This window comes from Girardinichthys multiradiatus, chromosome 6, assembly GCF_021462225.1.
Source record: "Girardinichthys multiradiatus isolate DD_20200921_A chromosome 6, DD_fGirMul_XY1, whole genome shotgun sequence".
NCBI classification, from domain to species: domain Eukaryota; kingdom Metazoa; phylum Chordata; class Actinopteri; order Cyprinodontiformes; family Goodeidae; genus Girardinichthys; species Girardinichthys multiradiatus.
Genome location: NC_061799.1, coordinates 24,549,337 through 24,572,580, shown reverse-complemented (window position 1 = coordinate 24,572,580; position 23,244 = coordinate 24,549,337). Strand labels below are relative to the sequence as shown.

Sequence of the window (23,244 nt, the reverse complement as noted above, 5' to 3'; positions counted from 1 at the left end):
ACACACATTTGTATTTCTCCCCGTATTGATTCATATTTGTATTGAATTCCATGCATTTAGGCAAATGCATTTATGCCTCACTCAACCACCACCCCATACCATTACCAGTATATCCTTAACCTTAACCAAAACCACTAAACTGGGCCTGTTGCATTAGGACTGGGTTTTGGTCCCCATAAGGTCACTCTTCAGGAGGTTAGTGAATATACCACCAGAGGGGAGAGTCTCAAGAGTCTGTGACCGGGGTGGGAGGGATCAGCCAGAATCTTCCCTGCCCGCTTCAGGGTCCTGGAGGTGTACAGTTCCTGGAGCGACAGTAGACTGCAGCCAATCACCTTCTCAGCAGACCGAATGACACGCTGCAGCCTGCCCTTATCCTTGGCTGTAGCAGCGGCGTACCAGATGGTGATGGAGGAGGTGAGGATGGACTCAATGATGGCTGTGTAGAAGTGCACCATCATAGTCTTTGGCAGGTTGAATTTCTTCAGCTGCCGCAGGAAAACATCCTCTGCTGGGCTTTCTTGATGAGGGAGCTGATGTTTGGCTCCCACTTGAGATCCTGGGAGATGATGGTTCCCAGGAAGCGGAAAGATTCCACAGTGTCAATTGTGGAGTCACAGAGGGTGATGGGGGCAGTGGGGCTGGGTTCTGCCTGAAGTTCACAACCATCTCCACTGTCTTTAGAGCGTTGAGCTCAAGGCTGTTCTGGCTGCACCAGTCCAACGATGTCCACTTCCCATCTGTACGCGGACTCGTCACCATCAGAGATGAGTCCGATCAGGGTGGTGTCGTCCGCAAACTTCAGAAGCTTGACAGACTGGTGACTGGAGGTGCAGCTGTTGGTGTACAGGGAGAAGAGCAGAGGAGAGAGAACACAGCTTGGGGGGAACCGGTGCTGATGGTCAGGGAGTCAGAGACATGCCTCCCAGCCTCACGCGCTGCTTCCTGTCAGACAGGAAGTCAGTGATCCACCTGCAGGTGGAGTCGGGCACACTCAGCTGGGAGAGCTTCTCCTGGAGCAGAGCTGGGACGATGGTGTTGAAGGCAGAGCTGAAATCCACAAACAGGATCCTGGCGTAGGTTCCTGTGGAGTCCAGGTGCCGGAGGATGAAGTGAAGGGCTAGGTTGACTGCATCATCTACAGACCTGTTGGCTCTGTAGGCAAACTGCAGGGGTCCAGGAGGGGTCGGTGATGTCTTTTAGGTGTGAGAGCACAAGGCGCTCAAAGGACTTCATCACCACAGAGGTCAGGGCGACGGGTCTGAAGTCATAAGCCCTGTGGTCCTTGGCTTCTTGGGAACAGGGACGATGGTGGAGGACTTGAAGCAGGCTGGCACATGACATGTCTCCAGTGAGGTGTTAAAAATGTCTGTGAAGACTGGAGACAGCTGATCAGCGCAGTGCTTCAGGCTGGCTGGTGAGACAGAATCCGACCAGCAGCTTTCGGGGGTTCTGTCTCCTGAAGAGTTTGTTGACGTCCTCTCCTGGATGGAAAGAGCCGTCCTCGGCGTGGGTCGGGGGCTGGTGGGGGTTGGAGGTGCCAAGGCCCCTCTTGAGGTTGGGGAGGTGGGGGTGGTGGATTGTGGCTGCAGCTGTTGGGGGCGTCGTGGGAGATGGTTGCAGGACTGTCCCTTTGTCTTTCAAAGCGGCAGTAGAACTCGTTCAGGTCGTTGGCGAGGCGTCGGTCGTTGATGGAGTGGGGGCTTTCGGCTTGTAGTTGGTGATTTGCTTGAGCCCTTTCCAGACAGACGCAGAGTCGTTGGCTGAGAACGGATTTGGAGCTTCTCAGAGTACAGTCGTTTGGCCTCTTTCACTGCCTTGCCAAACTTGTACTTAGCCTCTCTGTATATGTCTTTGTCCCCACTCCTGAAGGCCTCTTCCTTATCCAGTCTTAACCTTCTGAGTTTAGCTGTGAACCAGGGTTTGTCGTTGTTGTAACTCACCCTGGTGCATGATGGTACACAGCTGTCCTCACAGAAGCTGATGTAGGAAGTCACAGCCTCTGTGTACTCGTCCAGGACTGTTGGTAGTAGTCCTGAACACATCCCAGTCTGTACAGCCTAAACACGCCTGGAGATTCTCCACAGCCTCACTGCTCCACTTCCTTGACGTCCTCACAACAGGTTTGCAGAGCTTTAGTTTCTGCCTGTATGCAGGAATCAGGTGGACCATGATGTGGTCGGATTGGCCCAGTGCAGCACGTGGGACGGCGTGATAAGCGTCTCTGATGGTGGTGTAACAGATGCAATAACAAACATGTTTACCAGGTTTCCCAAAAATAACCAAAAAAGCCAGAGCAGACAAGAGGCTCTACGACACTGCTTCACCTGCTAAAGGTATTCAGTAAAGCACAGCAATAACAAAACTGAAACATTAGAAAGCCATTTTAGAAAGCCAAGGGTCAACCTGTGTCTTTAGAACTGACTCTGAAACAGAACAATGATGAACAAAAGAATTGTTAAAGAAAATCACCATTGCATACTTCTGCTAAATGCCTTACTTTCATGATATCATCACTGTGATGTGAACTCCATACATTTTCAAATAATTTCCTCCAAAAGTCCCAAATATCCAAAACTTCTTGAGAGTGCATATACAAAGGTGCTGATCATAAAATTAGAATATCATAAAAGAAGGATTTATTTCAGTAATTCCATTCAATAAATGAAACTTGTATATTATATTCATTCATTACACACAGACTGATATATTTCAAACGTTAATTATTTTAATTTAGATAATTCTAACTGAAAACTAATGAAATCCTCAAATTCAGTATCTCAGAAAGATAGAATATTACTTAAGACCAACACAAAAGAAAGGATTTTTACAAATGTTGGCCAAGTGAAAAGTTTGTAGATGAAAAACACGAGCATGAAAAGTATGAGCATGTACAGCTCTCCATATTTAGCTGGGGCTCCTTTTGTCTGGATTACTGCAGCAATGCGGCATGGCATGGAGTCAATCAGTGCTCAGGTGTTATGAGAGCCCAGGTTGTTCTGATAGTGGCCTTCAGCTTATCTGAATTGTTGGGTCTTGCGTATTGCATCTTCCTCTTCACAATACACCATAGATTTTCTAAGGTGTTAAGGTCAGGCGAGTTTGCTAGCTAATTAAGAACAGGGATACCATGGTCCTTCAACCAGGTACTGGTAGCTTTGGCACTGTGTGCAGGTACCAAGTCCTGTTGGAAAATGAAATCTGCATATCCATAAAGTTGGTCAGCAGCAGGAAGCATGAAGTGCTCTAAAACTTCCTGGTAGACGGCTGCGTTGACCTTGAACCTCAGAAAACACAGTGGACCAACACCAGCAGATGACATGGCACCCTAAACCATCACTGACTGTGGAAACTTTACACTGGACCTCAAGCCTCTAAGCCTCTCCTCTCTTCCTTCAGATTCCAGGATCTTGATTTCCAAAGGAAAAATTACTTACATCAGAGAACGTAACTTTGGACCACTCAGCAGCAGCCCAGTCCTTTTTGTCTTTGACCCAAGCAAGACGCTTCTGACGCCGTCTCTTGTTCAAGAGTGGCTTGACACAAGAAATGCAACAGCTGAAACCCATGTCTTGCATACGTCTGTGCGTGGTGGTTCTGGAAGCACTGACTCCAGCTGCAGTCCACTCTTTGTGAATCTCCCCCACATTTTTGAATGGGTTTTGTTTCACAATCCTCTCCACGGTGCGGTTATCCCTATTGCTTGTACACTTTTTTTTGACCAAATCTTTTCTTTCCCTTCAGCCAGCCTCTTTAGCAATTACCTTTTGTGTCTTGCCCTCCTTGTGCAAGGTGTCAATGGTCGTCTTTTGGACAACTGTCAAGTCAGCAGTCTTCCCCATGATTGTGTAGCCTACAGAACGAGAGACCATTTAAAGGCCTTTGCCGATGTTTTGAGTTAGAGTGCGGCCACAGGTGTCTTCAATATTGAACCTTTTCACAATATTAAAATTTTCTGAGACACTGAATTTGGGGTTTTCATTAGTTGTCAGTTATAATCATGTTAAATGGACTGAACTTATATAGTGCTTTTCCAGTCATACAGACCGCTCAAAGCGCTTTACACACTAGAGCCACATTCACCCAATCGCACTCACTAACGCTCACACATTCATACACCGATACGCAGATCGGTAGGCAACTTGAGGTTAAGTGCCTTGCCCAGGGGCACATCGACATACAGCAGGAGGAAGCTGGAATAAAACACACAACCTTCCGATTGCAAGACGACTACTCTTCCTACTGAGCCACAGTCGCCAATCATGAAAATTACAAGAAATAACATTTGAAATATATCAGTCTGTTTGTGATGAATGAATATAATATACAAGTTTCTCTTTTTGAATGGAATTAAATAAATAAATAAATTTTTTCATGATATTCTAATTTTATGACCAGTACCTGTATATATAAATTTCTGCTTCCAGGAATAACACTGAAATCGGTTATGAGGGACAAATGACTCAGCCTCTAGAGTACATTCAGTGTCTGTTTTATTTTTCTGCAGCCAGAAAAATAGAAAAAGTAAAACAAAGAACATTCATTCTGCTGAAGTGTATTTTGTCATGCTTTGTACATTTACAGTACATGTTGATTCGATACAAAGTTTCTCTGAATTAGGCATATTGCCACAACATATTTACAAAAATAACATTAAAGCTGAAATATCTTTAGATATATTAACACATTCATAAAAATAAAGCCTTCTGTGGCATGGTTTCTGAGAACAATCTCATTTACAGAAGATGGAGATGAATCTTGTTGAGATCCAGCTGAAACACATGAGCAGCTCCGCATGTTTGTGTGAAACCTCTAAACTGGATACAAAATCTCTGTAAACCCCTAAAAATACATTTTTCAATCTTAAATTTCCATTACAAAAAAATGCACTCTGAAGTCACACCACCTGAGAAACCAACACAAAATGATCCAAAAACATTTCTCCTCTTTCCTGTGCATGTCTGACCTTCCAGAAATCCTTTATTTCATACGTGTTTTTCAATAACCCAACAGTTTTCACTTGAAACCGTAAACTCAAAGGAGCACAGTGAAATGGGGACAGGGGCTGCAAAAAGGCACAAATAACTAGGCAATGAGAGATTTTATGTTGGCACTGGCAATTATTCTCCTTAATGACAGCAGTCATCCAATCTCTGTGGTTAAGAGGGTAGTTGTGCTGCTAAAACAAGTTGTTTTAATGGATGTTAAAATGTAATTAAATCATCTGATGACAGCTGTATCATTGTAACCACTTGAAGCACATAAGGGTGCCAAAATGCATTCATCTGCATGTGTTTGCATATAGTTTATAATATATCTGTAACGTGTGTGTGTCTGATCAGTGTTTAAACAAACTGGAAGAAAAAAAAATAAAATCATTCCTCAGTGCAAAAAACTCCACTTCACTCAGCTGTTCTAGGCCTTTCCAAACCACTCCAGCCCAATGATGGCGGCGGCCTCCAGGACTTTCACACCAGCTTCACACCATCGACATTAAACTGTAAATTCATTCACGTCCACTACAAAAGCTGATGCACCGCAAACTCATTCAGTCAGGTTCTCCTCCTTACAGGCATCTGCAAAGACAACAGAGGGATACAGTCATGAATCATCAGGACAGACATCTGTCAACAAGAGTTAAAAAGGAAAAATGCTGTGCCATTTTCTTTACCAGGAGTTTGTGTTGGAATCTTGCAACGGGATCTCAAAAAGACTAATTATTCATTCAAATGTTAGACACAGCAAAAGATGAAAAAGATTAACATTGTTTAATTCTACTTGTTCAGCTCCACAACAAAACAGCTTAAAAAATGGAGCACAGCAGAGAGTCCTGTGTTGTCTCCCAGCAACATTACTGTGGTTCTTTGCGGAGAGAAGGCATGCATGTTTTCGTTAAGTCACTCTGATTCTCCATACGCTGGAACTTCATTACCCAGAACCCTTAACCTTCCCTGGGCTTTTTGCATTTTGACTGGGGTTGTCATTTATGTAAATGATGTTCTCCCTACGAGGGTTTCTCCTTTGCAGCCTACGTCGTGCTAGAAAATAAAAACCTGCGATTTTCAGCAATAAAACTACAACATTCGGTAACTTATGTGAAGTCCCTACTAACGGACTAGATTTTAAGTATTGCACTGATGTAGAGTTTCCCGTTCCTTCAGATTTGTGGTAGAGGAGGGGGGAATTGGAGCTCAGACTGGGATAAAAACCTACAGCCAAACCGTCTGATTCTTTCACTGAGGTTTACACTGTAAAACTACATCTCATTAAATTTATATTCATTCTGCACATTTCTGGATGGCTTTGCTTTTCTTTCATTTGTGTTTTTGGAAGATAAATGTGACAAAATATTCTAACAATGGCTTAAAACCATATATTATTACTTTAACAAGAGGATTTACTCCCTCGAAGCAAAGGTCTCAATTAAAATCTGTTGCAGATGAAAGTCAACAGAAAATACGAACTGTAGAGGGGGGTTAAAGTGGGATGACTGAAAAATTATGCAGACAAAATGCAACAAATCAGAAATGTTAGAACCCTCCTCCACAAAACTTCAACCTAGGTCCATTTTTAGCAAACTAATCAGTCTTTAACTGCGGCACATACAGTTAAGGAGTGGGATTTAAAAATGGACCCTGAAAACTACCTTGGTTTCTAAAAAAGGAGCCAGGAAGGGAAACACAGCGGTTGCCCCCACAGTTCTTGCTGGTTTTGGTAATGGTGTACGGAAAACAAAAGTCCAAATCATAATAATAGTGTTAATAATAGTGTTTATATAACACAGTGCTTTGTGTCCGTCTAAACTGAACCTGGTTTTTAATCTATAAGGAGCCCCTAACACTGCAGCAGGGCTTTGTTAGCACAGTTGATCCTGTGTTGAATTTATGAATTAATGAGTGCCTGTGTGCACGCATAACTCTGATCTGATGTAGTTTAAGGCCCAACACACACAGCTGCCCTGTAGAGCTGGTTAGAACTCAGCTAGCTTGTTATTCTCTTCTCGAGCACATCAATACCAAACATACTTCGCAGCAGAAAGCGGGCTGCGATAAAAACAGAACGCAGCCATGCACAGTACAAGCCAAAACCTCCAGGAGCAGAATCCTAAACACGGGAATGATTATTTAACATGGGAGGAACTACAAGCGCTCCCAGTCTGGACTTTTTAGAATATATTTCAGTTAAGTGCAGAGAGGTAAATTCTGTTTAAACAAGCACTGCTGCACAAAGGATGATCCAGCAGAACAAGCAGAAAGTGGACGCACATCATGCCTTCAACAGGTGATGATCAGCCATGAGTCAAACAGGTGCTATTCCTACCTGGGGCAGGGTTAGAGGATTCATGGGTAGGGTAAAGCTCGGGGTCCGGGACAATGAGAGGGGGGATTATGGCTACCAATGCTGAGCATCTATACCTGCTGGGCTGAGCACCAGTGCCTGGAGGATGTCTGAAAGGGAAACAATGCCCTCGATACTGGAGCGCTCATCCACCACCACCAGCCGATGAACCTGGGGCAAACAAAAGGGGTAAAGCTGAAATCAGTCCTCAGGGTGTTTCTGAGTAGCTAAATGCATAAACAGCTCTTTATATCTCACTTCTGCTTTGACTATCCTGTCCACAATGGTCTCCATCGTTTCCATTTTGTGGCACTTAACAACTCCTTCAAAGTACTGCGAGCGATGTTTCAGAGCCTTCGTCACTGTGATGTCCAAGTTATTGTATGTCTTCTCCGCAGCCAAGTTCTGCACGCAGACAGAGTAACAGTGTTGAAACGAGAGCAGGTCAGCATGGACAACTTTCCAAGTCTTTAAAAATAAAAGGCGTAAACTTACAATCACATCAAACTTGGAATAAATATCCACAACTTTGCCTATAAGAAAAAGAATTGTTAAGTCAAAAATCTTAAATTACTATCGACAGAAAAGCCTTGTGATGGTTGGTTGTGATTTCACCTGAGTCATCCACCACAGGCAGAGCAGACACTCGTCTCTCCACGAAGATGTTGAGTGCTTTAATGATGGGCGTGTCTGGGTGGATGAAAGCGATTTCATGGTACGTCCCAATGCCGAGCTCACCTAGGGTCTGCTTCATGAAAGCTGGCTTTGGCATTTCACACATCTGGGAATTACAAAACACACCTAAAATAAAGAAGGGGGCTTCCCAATGAACAAAGGTCAAAACATACAGCTGCATCTTAATAAATTTAAATATCTCCAGAAAGGTAATCTGTTTTTAGTAATTCAGCTCACAATGTTATACGCTTGAAATAAATCACCCTTTGTGTAAATAGTCTATTTATTTCTATTCATTTTGATGATTATGGGTAAAAGCTAATGAAAACCAAAACGTCAATTTCTTCAAAGAATGCATCCAAATACATTAATGGTAAGTTGAGTGGAAGGAAACAAATGTGTTCAAAAATGCAACAGGGATGACCACAGCCTTGAGATGATTGTGAAGTTAAGGAGCAGAGACAGAGTTGAAGTTTCTACAGGTTCAGAGAGAAGTTTCTAACATCGGGGATGATTTGAGGAGCCATGTCATCTGCATGTGTTGGTCCACTGTGTTTAATCAAGTCCAAAGTCAGTGATGACATCTACTAAAAAGGTTTAGAGCTTCATGCTTCCCGCTGCTGACAAGCTTTATGGAGATGCTGATGTCTTTTCTAACAACACTTACCACCTGCCCACACTGTCAAAACTACTGATACCTGGTTTAATAATCATGGTGTCACTGCAAATGATTGTCCAGTAAACTCATCTGTGCTAAACGCCATGGAATACTGGAAAATAAATCTTAAAATATATCCCTCTGTTTAATAAAGCAAAATAAGTTTCACTTTTTGAGGTGAATTTCTGAAATAAATTAACTTCTTGATGATATTCCGAGTTACCAAGTAGCACCTGCAGACTTTTTACTCAATTTCCACATTGACCACAAGAGGGAGCCAAGCATATGAAAAAGGCACCCACCATGAGTCCAACTAATTAAACTTTTCAGGATAATTTTTATTTTATAAAAAACATCCAGACAGACGGTGATGTACAAGAACATTTCTGGACTCACAAACAGCTGGAGGAACTTTAGGATCCTCTTGTGTGTGAGAATATAAAGTGCATTTCCAGTAACAGGATCGATGACAGGCAGGCGGTGAATTTTATTTTTGATGAGGGTGTACACTGCATCAAACAGACTGGAAAGACAGGGAAATAAAGAAATGTGTCACAAGTGAAAAATCACGGGGTACACATTTAATACAATGCATGAAAACAGCAATGTTTAAATGAATGATTTTAGAAAACCTTGCATCTGGTGATATGTTCACAAGAGGTTTAAACGTTGCTTGAAGATAAACCTCTGAGAGCAAAGAATGAGACAAATAATAGATTATCAGACTCTACAAAGATTAGAAGAATATTACTGGAAGTGTGCACCAACAATTAGAGGTACTTGCCTCTCCACGTCTCAAGCTTGTGTTCCTCCAATTCATAAATTTGCACCTAAAACAAAAAAACAGATATTACTTTTTTTTAAAAACACGCACACACCTGACAGGATCGTTTAAATGCAATCTGTTGATTAAACCCACCATTGGTGACTTATAGTATCTGTGCAGTATGATGATGAAATCTGTGATTGTTAGCATTCCTGTAGAGAAAATGGATCAAGTTAATAAACACCTCAGAGCTAAGCCTGCAGGCATGGTGCAGCTGGAAAGAGGGCATGGTTCATTCAGCACAGCATTGGTTCCCCCTTTGCTTTATTCTCACATTGACTTGACATTCATTATTCATCATAGGTCGACTTGCAGCAAAGCTCAAACAAACTCAATTCTCAACCGGCTTCCCTTTTTGACTTCAGACAACAGACAGAGAGATGTTTAACATGTCTACAATCTATATGAATGAGTCATCTCTGTGCTTTAACAGCTCAGGATGGCTTTAATGTTTTCAACTCAATAAGGCTTCCTGCTCTGCCAGCCATGACCATTAAAGCGTAGCCTCGTTGTTTATTTATGGCAAACAAGAACAGCAATGACATTTTCCATCGCAGTAAAATGAAATAATTAAGAGAACACCACAAGGCTTAAATAATATATTGACCTAAAGGCCAAGAAACATCTTTCCTTTAAAGTTAAATGCTTCATCAAACAAATAAAGAAAAAGGCCTTCAAACTACAAAACACATTGATATCCCTTTCAAAAGGGTTGCAAAAACAGAACAATAATTATTTTCACCTAAAGCAGGCTAACTCAATCCCTGAAATCATTTAAAGATGACTTAATGCATGTCTGCTGACACATTTTATTGTTCTTACCCACAAAGCTTTGCTTCTCTGAGTCCCATAGAGGAGCAGCTCGTACACCGTTGGCCACCAAGGCAAAGAACGCCTTCTTAACCTGCCAAGAAATTATAAAGATTAATTATCTAAATAAATAAGCTTTTTTTTTTTTTGCTCCACATGTGCAAAGCTGATGCACATACCGGTCATTTCCCCGTTTTGTACTTTTGCAGCTTTGATAGTTTCGGATAAAAAGGAGCGACCTTTCACTATGCCTTAATCTGAGCCCAACCAGGGGCAAAGATGTAAAGTAATTTTCTTTAATCTCCTTATAGTTTCCTCCTTATGGTTATGTGACTAAATAATACCCCTCAGCAGGTGTTTTTTTTTTTTTTTTATAGTTATTTTGGTTTGTGAGGAATCATAATGTTTTATTTTCATATAAACGAACTGGTTATCCAAACCCACCAAGCCCTATGTAAAAAAGTAATTGCTCAGTAAAAATAATTGGTACCTCCAACCCTAGCACCAACAACTTCCATCAAGTGTTTGGGATAGCTGGTGTCGAGTCCGTTACGTTGCTCTGGAGGAATTCTGGTACGTTCTTTTCTCAATTGTTTTAACTGATCCACATTGAACATGAATGAGCCGTTTTATTCCAGACTTTGACTAGGCCACTCCAAAACCTTAACTTGAGCCATTCAGGAGTGGACTTGCTGGTGTGCTCTGGATCACTGTTCTGCTGCATGACCTAAGTGCCCTTGAGCTAAAGGTCACAGACTTATGGCCAGATATTGTCCTTCAGAGCAGAATTCACTATTCCATAAGTTACGACAAAATGAAATAGTTTGAATATGAAATGAAGGTAAGGATTGGCAAAGAGGCAAACTGACCTGAAACTCATCCATTCTGAATCAAATCAGCCTGTTATAAAAGCAAACACGAGCAACTATTCACTGGTCTGAAGCCGTTTAAAATAAGACGTGTTTCAGTCATCTGTGCAATATGAAAGCTAATACATAAACATGAAAATGAAAACAGAAATACACAAATTCCTTGGGTTGAAACCTGGTTTCTGGTCTAATAAAGGACAAAAATGACACTTTAATGACTTTGGGGTTGGTCTTCAATCACCTTCAGATTAGTGGTTAAAGATTAACAAATCAAAGAGGTCCTTTTCTCCTTGGATTACTGTTTAGCAGCCTGATAGCGATGTACTAAACCCCTTAACAGAAATTGCTCTGAGGTAAACGCCTTCCATCTGCTTGTTGCACATTAACTAAAGATGGAAGTCGGTTTGGTCCTCGAGACAAGAACTTCAAAAATACAGGGCTGGTATTTACAGGGCTTAAAGTACACGTTTCGAGCTGGGGATAAAATGTACTAACTTGGAGCGCCGTGTCAAACACAACCAACTTGGAGCTTGTGGGAACGATGTCGTAGCACTTGTGGGATTTCATGAAGCGCATGTAAATATCACTCTCGGGCTCAGCAGCTGAAAGAAAAATACTTTGTAAGGAAGGCAAAATCTCATGAGGAATGCGTAATGACAGCCTGGAAACAGCGCATGCACAAACACACACAGCCCAAACGACCATTACAGCAAACGGACCACTTAGAACCACTTCCCCTACTTCAGCTTACAGATAATTACCCTCTGCTTTAAACGTCAACAACAAATAAACAGTGGAAAATTTTGGGAAGAAAACGCACTTTGTGAGGGGGCTTAATGCCTCAACAGTGAGAGAGGGCAACATTAAATTGTTGTTTTACATCATTTGGGGACCTCACATAAAGCTGCTTACTGACTAATTGACAGAAGCTTAAATGGACTTCATTTTAAATGAGGTTTGTCCGTTTACTAAACAGTAATGCTTTTTGTCAAATTAAGATTAAGACACCTCATTTTATGGAAAATTTCAAATGTGAGCGTCCCTAAAATATGCTCTTCTTAACATTTCAGGTGACAGTGCATTCTTCTTACCTCCTTTTTTCCATTATTTTCCTGTGCATAAAATCTACCAGCTATACGTTTCTGTAAAACCAAACTTTAGATATAGTTTGTTGCTAATGGAGAACGTGTTATGGCCAGTTTCTCCTGGTTTTGTTATTTTTGCAGTAAATCGTTAAAATGCATCCTTCCAAAAAAAAAAAAAAAAAAAAAAGCTTACCCACACAGGTCACTATGGTGACATCAAATGAGGCATAAGGCAACTGATCAGCCTTATATTGAGTATGTGTTGTATTTTTCTTGTTTCTTCCTCTTTATTCAGGTTTTTAATCAAATACATTCCTCCTTCTAACGATGTTTACTTGAATTCTGGAAGGATCTAGCAAAAGGTGTGAACTGTATGTAATAAACCCTGCAGGATTTTAGGAAAACCTGGCATTACCAAACATTTAAAAGCGGTTTGTAAAGAGGACCAGGGTTTCATTACCAAGGTTCTTCAGCATTCTTGTCGAGTGGTTATTCAAACCATCTGATCTGCCTGATGCGTTCCTTTGAGATCCGTTTCTAGTCATAACAATGTTTTCTGAAGGACTGCTGCATCACCTACACCTTCTGTCGAAAAGAATCAACAGGCAGAGAGACTTATAATGATCCTGAATCCCCTTTTTGGTCTCACAAAGCATGTACCTGCAGTACATGATTGCTTCTGCTTCACCGTTCGCAGTGGTGTCCATCACGGCTTGGGGTCGTTGGAGACAAGCTGTGGCTCATACTTGCAAAGCTGAACAATTTACAACTTAAATGCTTCAGAATCTAAGTTGAAATAGGTCATAAGTCATTCATATGCCTTAATGTTTACCAGCTGACCACCTGGATTCTGCCTCTTGTGATGTCATTGAAACACAAAGTAAAATAAACAGAGCCATTTTTCATTCCGTGGGTTTTAAGAACTTTGATATTTTGTGAAATCCCACAGTAAAAACCTCATACTTTTTTAGCCAGATGTGTTTTTATTGTAGTCCACATTTGTTAATGAACTAAAATGCATCACTGGTTAGCATCTTTAAAATATTATTTAAATGAACTACAGTTTAAATCCTTTGCTTACGGGCTGGACCAACATATCGAACTGGAAACAACTGCAATACCTGTTAGATCCCATCACTTTCGCACCGTATTAAAGCAAAGATTTACCGCGTCGTTAAAGTGGTAAAGAGCGCAGGCTCAGTGGGACACTTACCATCATCATCTAGTTCAAGTTTCTCCAGCATACCTTCGAATAAGCCGTAGACCTGTGGGGCGAAAACAAGGCAGAAGTTGGAAGTGAGGAGCGTCAACAGCGGTCCAACACACAGCCAGAAAAAAAACAACAACTTTGCAGTATATTGTGAGTGAGCAGCAGGCTGACGCCGACTCTCCCTCCCTGCAGGTCACAGCAGATCAAACCGACCGAGGAGCGCTGGAAAAAAATAATAAAATCCCAACCAGAGAACTGAGCAGCGTCGGTTGACACAAAGATAGTCCAAGTCTGCTAAAAATAAGCAGGCAACGCGATAAAACGCTGCATCTTTAGCGGCGCGTAATAATCAGAGCAAACAAACTCCCTCTTAAAAACGAGCAGTGGATCAGTCGTGATCTGTGTGGAGGGGAAGGGGGTCTACTGCTCACAGAGCCGTGTGTAAATTAAACTCCAACACAGTAATTCAGCTTTAGACGTCTGCTCAACGCGTAAAAAGTCAAAGGAAGCTCGCTAAAAGGAAAAGATTGAAGCACGAAGCGTGTGGGGGGGTTGGGGGGTGAAGCAGGAAGCTCCGCGCTCTGAGGACACGCCTCACCATATTAGGAAATCCTTTCCGTTGCCTAGCAACAAGAAGCTGGGGATCCCTCGTCAGGTTCTAAGCGTTTATTACTTGAACCAAACACGACCCAGATCTATGAAACATCCTTTAGCTGTGACATCAAGTCACGCAAAGTGGGTTAATTAGATCTCCTGTGCCAAATCTTTCAGGGTCCCAGCAGAAAATACGCTGCGTCATGCTGCGAAATTACAATACGCAAAGTCTGCTGGTTAATACATGTTTTCCCCTCTGTGTGCTGCCAAGCACTTTCAGAACAATCCTCTGCAGTAGCAGGGGGGGAAAAGGCCTCAACACCTGCTTTGGAAAGCTCCACAGTCTCCCCAGCGTTGCTCTGTAATGATGACACAGCTCTTCTCCAGCCAAAAACTAGCCCTGCACTCTCATAAATCAGATCCTGCAGCACCACGCCAGGCATTCGGCCCGCTTTACAGCAAACCTCTGGGGGGCACACACCCATTCAATGGATTACACTTAGAATTGAACACGGCAAAGGGTGAATTATAACATAGCATTATTATTTGTTGAGGTGATAAGTAAGCGGAGAGAAACCACAAGTCTTCAGGCGTTAATATCAATTCTGGTGATGAAATATTGATTCACCTTCACTGGCTGGAATCCACCATTACTCAAGGCTGATGGATTGAGATAATTACTTATTCTAAAGCCACAAGAGTCATCTAGTAATTCCTCTTTAGCCAAAAGAAATCAGATAGGAAGTACTGACTCATAGACTTTAACATTTCATTCATACCTCTTGTAAAAGTTTGTCTGAGACAAGCCTACAGTGCATTGCAAGTGTATCCAAAAGCCTTGGACTTTTTCACATCGTCACTCTACAACATCAAACTTCTATGTATGTTATTGCGGTTTCATGAGATAGAAAAACACAAAGAAGTACAAACATGTATTCAGCACCCTAAATGGAACCCCCTTGAGCTAGAATTACAGCAGCAAAACCTTTGGGGTATGTTTATAAAATTCTTTGCAATATAGCTTAAAACCGAGTCAGATGTGATGTAGAGTGTCTCTGGACATCTGTTTTCAGGTCTTGTCATGGATTCACAATTGGATTAGTCTGGACTTTGACTGAGCCATTGTAAAACAGTAATAATCTGTGATTTAAACTGTTCCACTGTAGTGCTGGCTGCATGTAACAGTTTTTATCCCTATATTACTCTGTATTTAACTCCATCCATGACTTCCTTCCTTACCCCAGCTGAAGATAGGCATGCCTACAGCTTGAAGCTGCCACCACCATATGCCACCTTGGGGTGATGTGTTCAAGGTGATGTGCAGTGTTAGTTTTTTCTGCCACACACACACAATGCTTTGAAAGGAGACTAAAACATTTAATCTTGGTCTTAAATGGGCAGGGCACCTTCTTCCACAGGTAGACTGTGTACCCTTCACAGCTTGTGGTAAACTGTAACCATGACACCTCGTGACTATGTGTCATGCCATGACACATAGTCAATAAGAAGTCCCGTTTGTCAATAGATGTCTTTCACTTGAACTGCAGCTCCTCCAGAGCTACCACGGAGGTCTTGGCTGCTTCTCTCAATAATATTCTAAGGTTTGTGGTTTGAGTACCTATTGAACTCAGACGTACGAATACTTTTGCAAGGTACTGTATCATGACATTTGTGCACTCCGTTCTGGAACAAGTTGAAACAGTACTAGTACGACCTGGAGATCTGCATTGATGGGTTTCACCACCACCACCACTGTCCAAATAAACTTTTATGACTCTGAGAAAAGAAGCGCATGAGTCATAGAAAGGAAGCATTTAAGGCCGCTGTTGTGTATCCAAAAACGAAAACAGTTATCTCAGTAAACATCCCATGAACCTTGCAGGATAATTGCTGCATTTAACTCACGCTGCTTTCTCAAAAACTTACAAACGAGTTGTCATCTGATTTAGTTTTGAACCTTGTGTGTCACAGATTATTACTAAATCACTCTGCTTCATTACAAAATATAAAGAACTCACTTTGTGAAGTCCTAAAGGCGGCATATTATGAAAAACATTTTGTTTTTGGCTCGATTTGCTGATATGTCCCTTTAAATTTGTAGGGGGATGCATAACTATGTAACTATATATATATTTTTTTTTTTTAACAGATATTTTCCTTTAGCTTTATTAAAAAACAACATTCTAGAATCACTCACATGTTGTGAGGTAGAGAAGGATAGCAAAGGACTGGTTGATGGGATCGGGGGTTTAGTGTAAGGAAGGCTGAGGCGCTGTCCTGTGTCCGGGGGCGTGGACACGGAGTGGCTTCGAGAACCGGGCTCCAGGCATTCTGGGCTGGGGCCACTCTGCTGCTGGGCCTCCTGGCTGAACACAGGTTGGCTGGATGCCTGGGTCGGAGTGGAGGGATTCGTGGAAAGTCCAGAAGCTGCAAAGAGAGATAAGGTTCATAAAAGATAAGTCATCTTATCTTTTGTTTCTTTAGCAAAGCTGACTGACAACTTAGACATCCATTGCAGAGGTGCTGGTATTGTGACCATCAATTAAATAAATGTTATACATAAGATTGAAAAAATACTTAATAATATCAGCCTAAACAGAAAGAACAGAAATAATCAGCATAGGCCAAAAGTACCACATAAACCAATGTTAACAGAGTCAGACATCTTGTTTTACAAAACTTTGAAAGGATGTGATAATGAATCTGCACCTGATAGACAGCAGACATGGAAACTTGATTTTTAAGAGAACAAATTGACGCTGACGGGGTTATAAGGTTGTCTATTTTAAATTGTTTTAATTTCCACTTTATTTAAACAGGTAAATCTCACTTTCAAGAGTGACCTGTTTCATTGGTTTTTACTTAAAGCTCCAAAACACTTAATAAATACAATAAGAATTCTGCAGTAGAAATTGTTGGCAAGAACCCATATTACACCAGTCTGGCTGAACCTCTGGACCACTGACATTATGTTCATGTAAACTAGATGTTTAAAAGAAAGGGACACCCTGTCTCTCTGTGAATGGTATTGTCCGAAGTTCCAGAATATCAGAAGACAGTTCTAAGACAATGTACAGTACAGACCAAAGGTTTGGACACACCTTCTCATTCAAAGAGTTGTCTTTATTTTCATGACTATGAATATTGTAGCTTCACACTGAAGGCATCAAAACTATAAATTAACACATGTGGAATTATATACTGAACAAAAAAGTGTGAAACAACTGAAAATATGTCTTATATTCTAGGTTCTTCAAAGTAGCCACCTTTTGCTTTGATTGCTGCTCCGCACACTCTTGGTATTCTGTTGATGAGGTTCAAGAGGTAGTCACCTGAAATGGTTTTCCAACAGTCTTGAAGGAGTTCCCAGAGATGCTTAGCACTTGTTGGACCTTTTGCCTTCACTCTGCGGTCCAGCTCACCCCAAACCATCTCGATTGGGTTCAGGTCCGGTGACTGTGGAGGCCAGGTCATCTGGCGCAGCAACCCATCACTCTCCTTCTTGGTCAAATAGCCCTTACACAGCTTGGAGGTGTGTTTGGGGTCATTGTCCTGTTGAAAAATAAATGATGGTCCAACTAAACACAAACCGGATGGAATAGGATGCCGCTGCAAGATGCTGTGGTAGCCATGCTGGTTCAGTATGCCTTCAATTTTAAATAAATCCCCAACAGTGTCACCAGCAAAGCACCCCCACACCATCACACCTCCTCCTCCATGCTTCACGGTGGGAACCAGGCATGTAGAGTCCATCCGTTCACCTCTTCTGTGCCGCACAAAGACAGACACGGTGGTTGGAACCAAAGATCTCAAACTTCTTGCCCAAACAAGTCTCTTCTGCTTGTTGCCTGTCCTCAGCAGTGGTTTCCTAGCAGCTATTTTACCATGAAGGCCTGATTCACACAGTCTCCTCTTAACAGTTGTTCTAGAGATGTGTCTGCTGCTAGACCTCTGTGTGGCATTGACCTGTTCTCTAATCTGAGCTGCTGTTAACCTGCGATTTCTGAGGCTGGTGACTCGGATGAACTTATCGTCCGCAGCAGAGGTGACTCTTGGTCTTCCTTTCCGGGGGCGGTCCTCATGTGAGCCGGTTTCTTTGTAGCGCTTGATGGTTTTTGCGACTGCACTCGGGGACACTTTCAAAGTTTTCCCAATTGTTCGAACTGACTGACCTTCATTTCTTAAAGTAATGATGGCCACTCGTTTTTCTTTACTTAGCTGCTTTTTTCTTGCCATAATACAAATTCTAACAGTCTATTCAGTAGGACTCTCAGCTGTGTACTGTATCCACCTCCTGCACAACACAACTGATGGTCCCAACAACATTTATAAGGCTTGAAATCCCACTTATTAAACCTGACAGGGCACACCTGTTAAGTGAAAACCATTTCAGGTGGCTACCCCTTGAAGCTCATCAACAGAATGCTAAGAGTGTGCGGAGCAGTAATCAAAGCAAAAGGTGGCTACTTTGAAGAACCTAGAATATAAGACATATTTTCAGTTGTTTCACACTTTTTTGTTCAGTATATAATTCCACATGTGTTAATTCATAGTTTTGATGCCTTCAGTGGGAAGCTACAATATTCATAGTCATGAGAATAAAGAAAACTCTTTGAATGAGAAGGTGTGTTCAAACTTTTGGTCTGTACTGTATGTTGAATATTGTTGAAATGTGATTGCCTTTTTCAATCAAAGTTATATATATATATATATTAGACATGCATGCATGCATCCTGAGATATCTATGCACAAAAACAAAACAGTCTGTTTTAATTCCTCCTTAAATGGATGTACCTGTAGTAAGAACAGGTGGATCTCAATAAATTAGAGCATCATCATGAAGTGCATTTACTTTCGTAATTTAATTCAGAAAGTAACATTATGGATTCATTACAAATAAAAGCATTAATTTTGGTTAATTATGGTTTAGGGCTGATAAAACCAGAAACATTTAGCTTACCTTAAAATGGAGAACCTATTGAAAACTATATCTTAGCACTGTACACTGTATGCACTCTATTTGCATGAATTACTGCATCAATGCGACGTGACACAGAGGTGATCGGCGTGTGGCCCTCTTGAGGTGTTCAGGAAGCCAATCAACTTTCCGTCATCAAAGAAAGGTAGCACTCTGTGAATGGCCACTTTCTTTAGCAATGACCTTCATGGCTTACAGTCTTTGTGGACGGTGTCAATATGTTTTGGAGATATGTCAGGACAGCAGTTTTCTCCATGATTGTGTAGGCCACAACATGGCCATAACAACATAATTCTATCTAAATATAATAATGTTTAATAGTCATGTTATCTAAGAAACAATGATGTGGGTTTTAATTGGCTTAAACCAAAAAATAAACAAAATACAAGAAATAAATGTTTGAATATATCAATTTGCGTATAATGAATACATAATGAGATTTTTGAAGTGAATTACTGACACAAATTAACTAACTAATGGTACTTTAACTTTAACTGAAGTTGTACATGGGTAGGAGTACATGAAAGGAAAATGATCTAAATAGAGGACAGGCAGAAGGGGGAATTAAATTTAAGGGGGATTTGCAGTAGGTAAATCCTGACCAACTAGAGTGATTGACCAGGAACACAGAACCACTGTGTCACAGTAAACTGCTATTTTTTTCTCTGTTGTGTTTTTTTAACCAGTGTTGTTTTTTTGGGATTTTGTACTAACTTTGTAAAAATAATCTCAAGTTAAGAAAAAATAGTTTGAATAAAATAGACACTCATGCAGGACTTTATTCATTAATCAATGTTTCTTGACATGATCAACGTTTATCAAGGTTCAGTGAATATTGAACCAAAAAAAAAAAAGGACAATTGTATAGAGAGTTAATTATACTGAACAAGGGGGAACATTGTTTCTTTAGCACCTTAGTAACAAATTATTGTACTTTAAATGTACTTGGGTAAAACAAAAAAGCTCTTTCACAATCTTCTGGAAGGGTCAGGCCCTTCCAGAAGATTGTGAATGTCAAGGTCACCACTAGTTGGCGCAGCTGAGCCATTGACGTGTTTTCCTTCTCTGCAGTAATCGACAGCTGGTCTAACCATGTATGTTCAGTTTTTTCTTACAGAACCAACAAATATGACAGTATCATAAACCTTAACAGAGTCTGAAAATTATGTATCTTCTTTACCTTGGTCAATCTGCTAAAAACAAATATGGAAAATGTTTTCTTTATTTAATTTTGAGTTAAAACCTTTTTTTTTTTCATGAAAAAACTTTACATACTTTGCTTTAAGAAACAATGGTGATTCATTGTTTCCATGAATCACCATTTATCCTCAGCTGATTTGTCACACCTCAATCAGAGTTAACAAAAATCAGGCATGATTGAATAAAAAGATTTATTTAAATATTTTTGTAGCTGTAGATGACAGATCTGGGTCAAAATTAAAATTCTATTTTAAACTTCTAATTTTATCTAAATTAAAATACAATATTGTATTACAACTGTGAGTGTCTGTGTGATTTTACCATTAATCAAAAGTTTCAAATGTGCATTAGGTTCCTGATCACCTGCAGTAATCAAGCTGCAGTTTTTTGAGCATCAATGCTGCAGTGAACCTACAGCTGTTCAAACCTGCATCCTCCTGACTGTTTCCATGAAAAATCTGCAGTCCAAAGGTCAGCTCATTAATAAACGCAAACGAGTGCTGTAAAATGCGATCGATAATGGATCAATTGAGCATCAATCAGTGCAGTGGGAGATCCTGCCTCTGGTTGCTTAGAAATCTGCTTTAAATCCCAGTGTTATGGCCAGCTGTCTGTGACGCAGCTGCTCCGTCTGCAGCGTCAGATCAGGGACGTTTATCACATGACAGCCTGGATGTTCCTCTTACGTCAGGCATCGCAAGCTTGCGTGGGAGCACATGCGACCCTCACGTTGCTACGGGTGCTCTCCTGTGAAATATTTCTGAGGCCTGACTATAAGCGACTCTTTACCACTAGACGGTGAATTTAAATATGACAGAAAGCTTTAAACACCTAAATGTTAGAGTTAGGCCCCTCACTGAGCAAGATCTCAAGCTTATGTACCGCAAAAGTGTGGCTTTAAATATTATTTACACACAAACATAAACATATAATAATATTAAGTCATGAGGCAGTTTTCCTCAAAGCGGACCCTGATTTTTTTCCCCTTGAACACTATCTCCTGACATTTAGTTGGCGCTCAGCGGGCCTCTTTGGTGTGCCCAGCTTCCGCTGAGCGGCCGTCTTTTTTTAGCCGCGCTGCTGAGGCACATTCCACAGGAGCAGATAACAGCAGGCCTGGGAGCCCTCTCATCTGTCTGGGTAATAGAGGACAGTTAGGCACCAGCCAGGAAATGGGACATGCATGCATTGCTGCAAAGAATTCATTCTGATCCAGAGCAAACAAATTTCTGATTTAACAGTAAAGCTCCCAAAGACAAGATAAATTCTGACACAACTAACTAAGCAGAAAGACTAAATATTTTCCTTGTGAAGCAATTATAAGAAAAATAAGTTTTGAAAATCACCCTCTATCAGAATAAGATTCATGGGCTATTTTTATAATAAACAGCAAAAAATTATAATTTTGTTATTTAAAAATCCAGATAATGTCTAGATAAAAGAATTAACCTATTTAAAAGTTTAAATATTCTTTATGAGTTTGGTTCAAAACACAAACTATAACTCGGTTGTAGTTTTGCACTGGTCTGTACCCAGGCTGCATTAACACGTTTTAAAGCAACGATGTGTTAGTGTAACACCTATAAAAGTGGATCCTCTGAGCCTGGTTCCCCCATGAACAGTCCTGACTCCTGGTGCAACATGAAACTCATAAGCTGACTTCAGTCCAGTACTGAGGCAACTACAGCTTCCATCATTTATTTGTCAGTCACTGAACAAACCTCTGCAGCAATGTCACTATAAATCTCAGCACTGCCCGAGTGGTTAATAGTGGTGCAAAGATTGTTACACCTGCTAGAAAGTTGTGGCTCATTTATTTCGAATTTAAAACCATTTGTTACCTACCCTAAACCACAACTAAAATCAACATGTACACAATCTGCATCATAACCACATATTTTTAATGATCACTGAAAAAGCCAAAACAGTGTTCCTAAGAAGCACAAAGACACCTTCTGATAGGTCAAAACAATATTCCACCTGCAGATGTTTAATTCCTAAAGGATGCTGCAAACGACATGAGCAACGTGGGTTCGGATTCTGCAGTGCCGAGGCTCTGGATCAAAGTACTGAGGTGGCATTAAGTCATTGAGCTCTACATCATAAATCATTACAGAAGAAATGTGCTTCATTTATCTGCTCCACCAAGGCCACATAGGCTCTGAATCAGCAGCTCTGAGGTCTGTGATGGGCTCTGCATCAACCAGAATCAGCTTTGTTGGCCAAGATTGAGCGCACAAACAATGTGAATTTGACTTCGGTTTCAAGCTCTCACAGCGAACAGACCTTACATTACATATGGGGTTGAAAACCTGCAGCATGAATCAACCTTTACTTCTCAGCTTCAAAGATTTGCTGCTCTCCTGACCAGCTGAGTTTTATGACATTAGAAAACAAAAATAGATCAGGAGGATTAGACATTTTGTTTTATTTTAATTAAAGTAATCCATAATGAATCCTTGTAAGGTCCAAGGATTGGACAGAATTCACGACGTGAAGTCGCTTTTGTCCTGTTTTGCGGATTTATGAAGACGGCATTCATCATGACAATAGATTGAGGTGAAATAATCTTTTATTCCACAGATTATGTTTCTGTGACTGTAAAACCATGCAATGTTTATGACTTCCAAGCCCTTGTGATCTGTTTATTTAGGTGCTTGTCAACACAGGCTAGTATTTCCTAAAGGGAACAATTTTACTCTGCAAGGTTGGAACACAGTGAGCTTTTGAGATGAACACATTCTTAGGTATTTCTGCTTAGAATATTTCTGTGTCTTAGACCTTGAATTATATGGAAGACAGATACTCTTATCTATTGACTTGGACGAGTCTCTCCTCTCAAAAGTAAACAATAGGATTTGAAAAAAATAGACTGTATTTTTGGCATTGACTGCGTAATATTCTATGAAAACATGTTTAAAAAACTGCTCAGAGATTATTGCCTGATGACATCTTGATGAGGTGGCTTCTGTGAGATTGTTAATTAATGACTCAGAAGAGT

At 40.9% G+C, this 23,244-nt stretch overlaps 1 protein-coding gene across 5 annotated transcripts in view; it reads right to left on the bottom strand.

Moving 5' to 3' along the window:
• Positions 1–4,476: 4,476 nt before the first annotated feature.
• Positions 4,477–23,244, bottom strand: part of LOC124869932 (5'-AMP-activated protein kinase subunit gamma-2-like) — a 35,050-nt gene continuing 16,282 nt past the window's right edge. For 3 of the 5 annotated variants that reach the window (XM_047368182.1, XM_047368181.1, XM_047368183.1), the window contains 13 exons: positions 16,263–16,492; positions 13,475–13,526; positions 11,672–11,778; positions 10,320–10,401; positions 9,591–9,649; positions 9,456–9,501; positions 9,304–9,358; positions 9,068–9,194; positions 7,954–8,119; positions 7,834–7,871; positions 7,597–7,743; positions 7,416–7,509; positions 4,477–5,576 (listed from right to left, as the gene is read on the bottom strand). In XM_047368182.1, coding sequence (XP_047224138.1) covers positions 5,545–5,576; positions 7,416–7,509; positions 7,597–7,743; positions 7,834–7,871; positions 7,954–8,119; positions 9,068–9,194; positions 9,304–9,358; positions 9,456–9,501; positions 9,591–9,649; positions 10,320–10,401; positions 11,672–11,778; positions 13,475–13,526; positions 16,263–16,492 — 1,235 coding nt within the window. In that variant the 3' untranslated portion in view covers positions 4,477–5,544. Of the gene's footprint in view, positions 5,577–7,320; positions 7,510–7,596; positions 7,744–7,833; positions 7,872–7,953; positions 8,120–9,067; positions 9,195–9,303; positions 9,359–9,455; positions 9,502–9,590; positions 9,650–10,319; positions 10,402–11,671; positions 11,779–13,474; positions 13,527–13,684; positions 14,034–16,262; positions 16,493–23,244 lie in introns of those variants that run through there. The other 2 variants (XR_007038689.1, XM_047368184.1) reach the window with 2 other exon arrangements.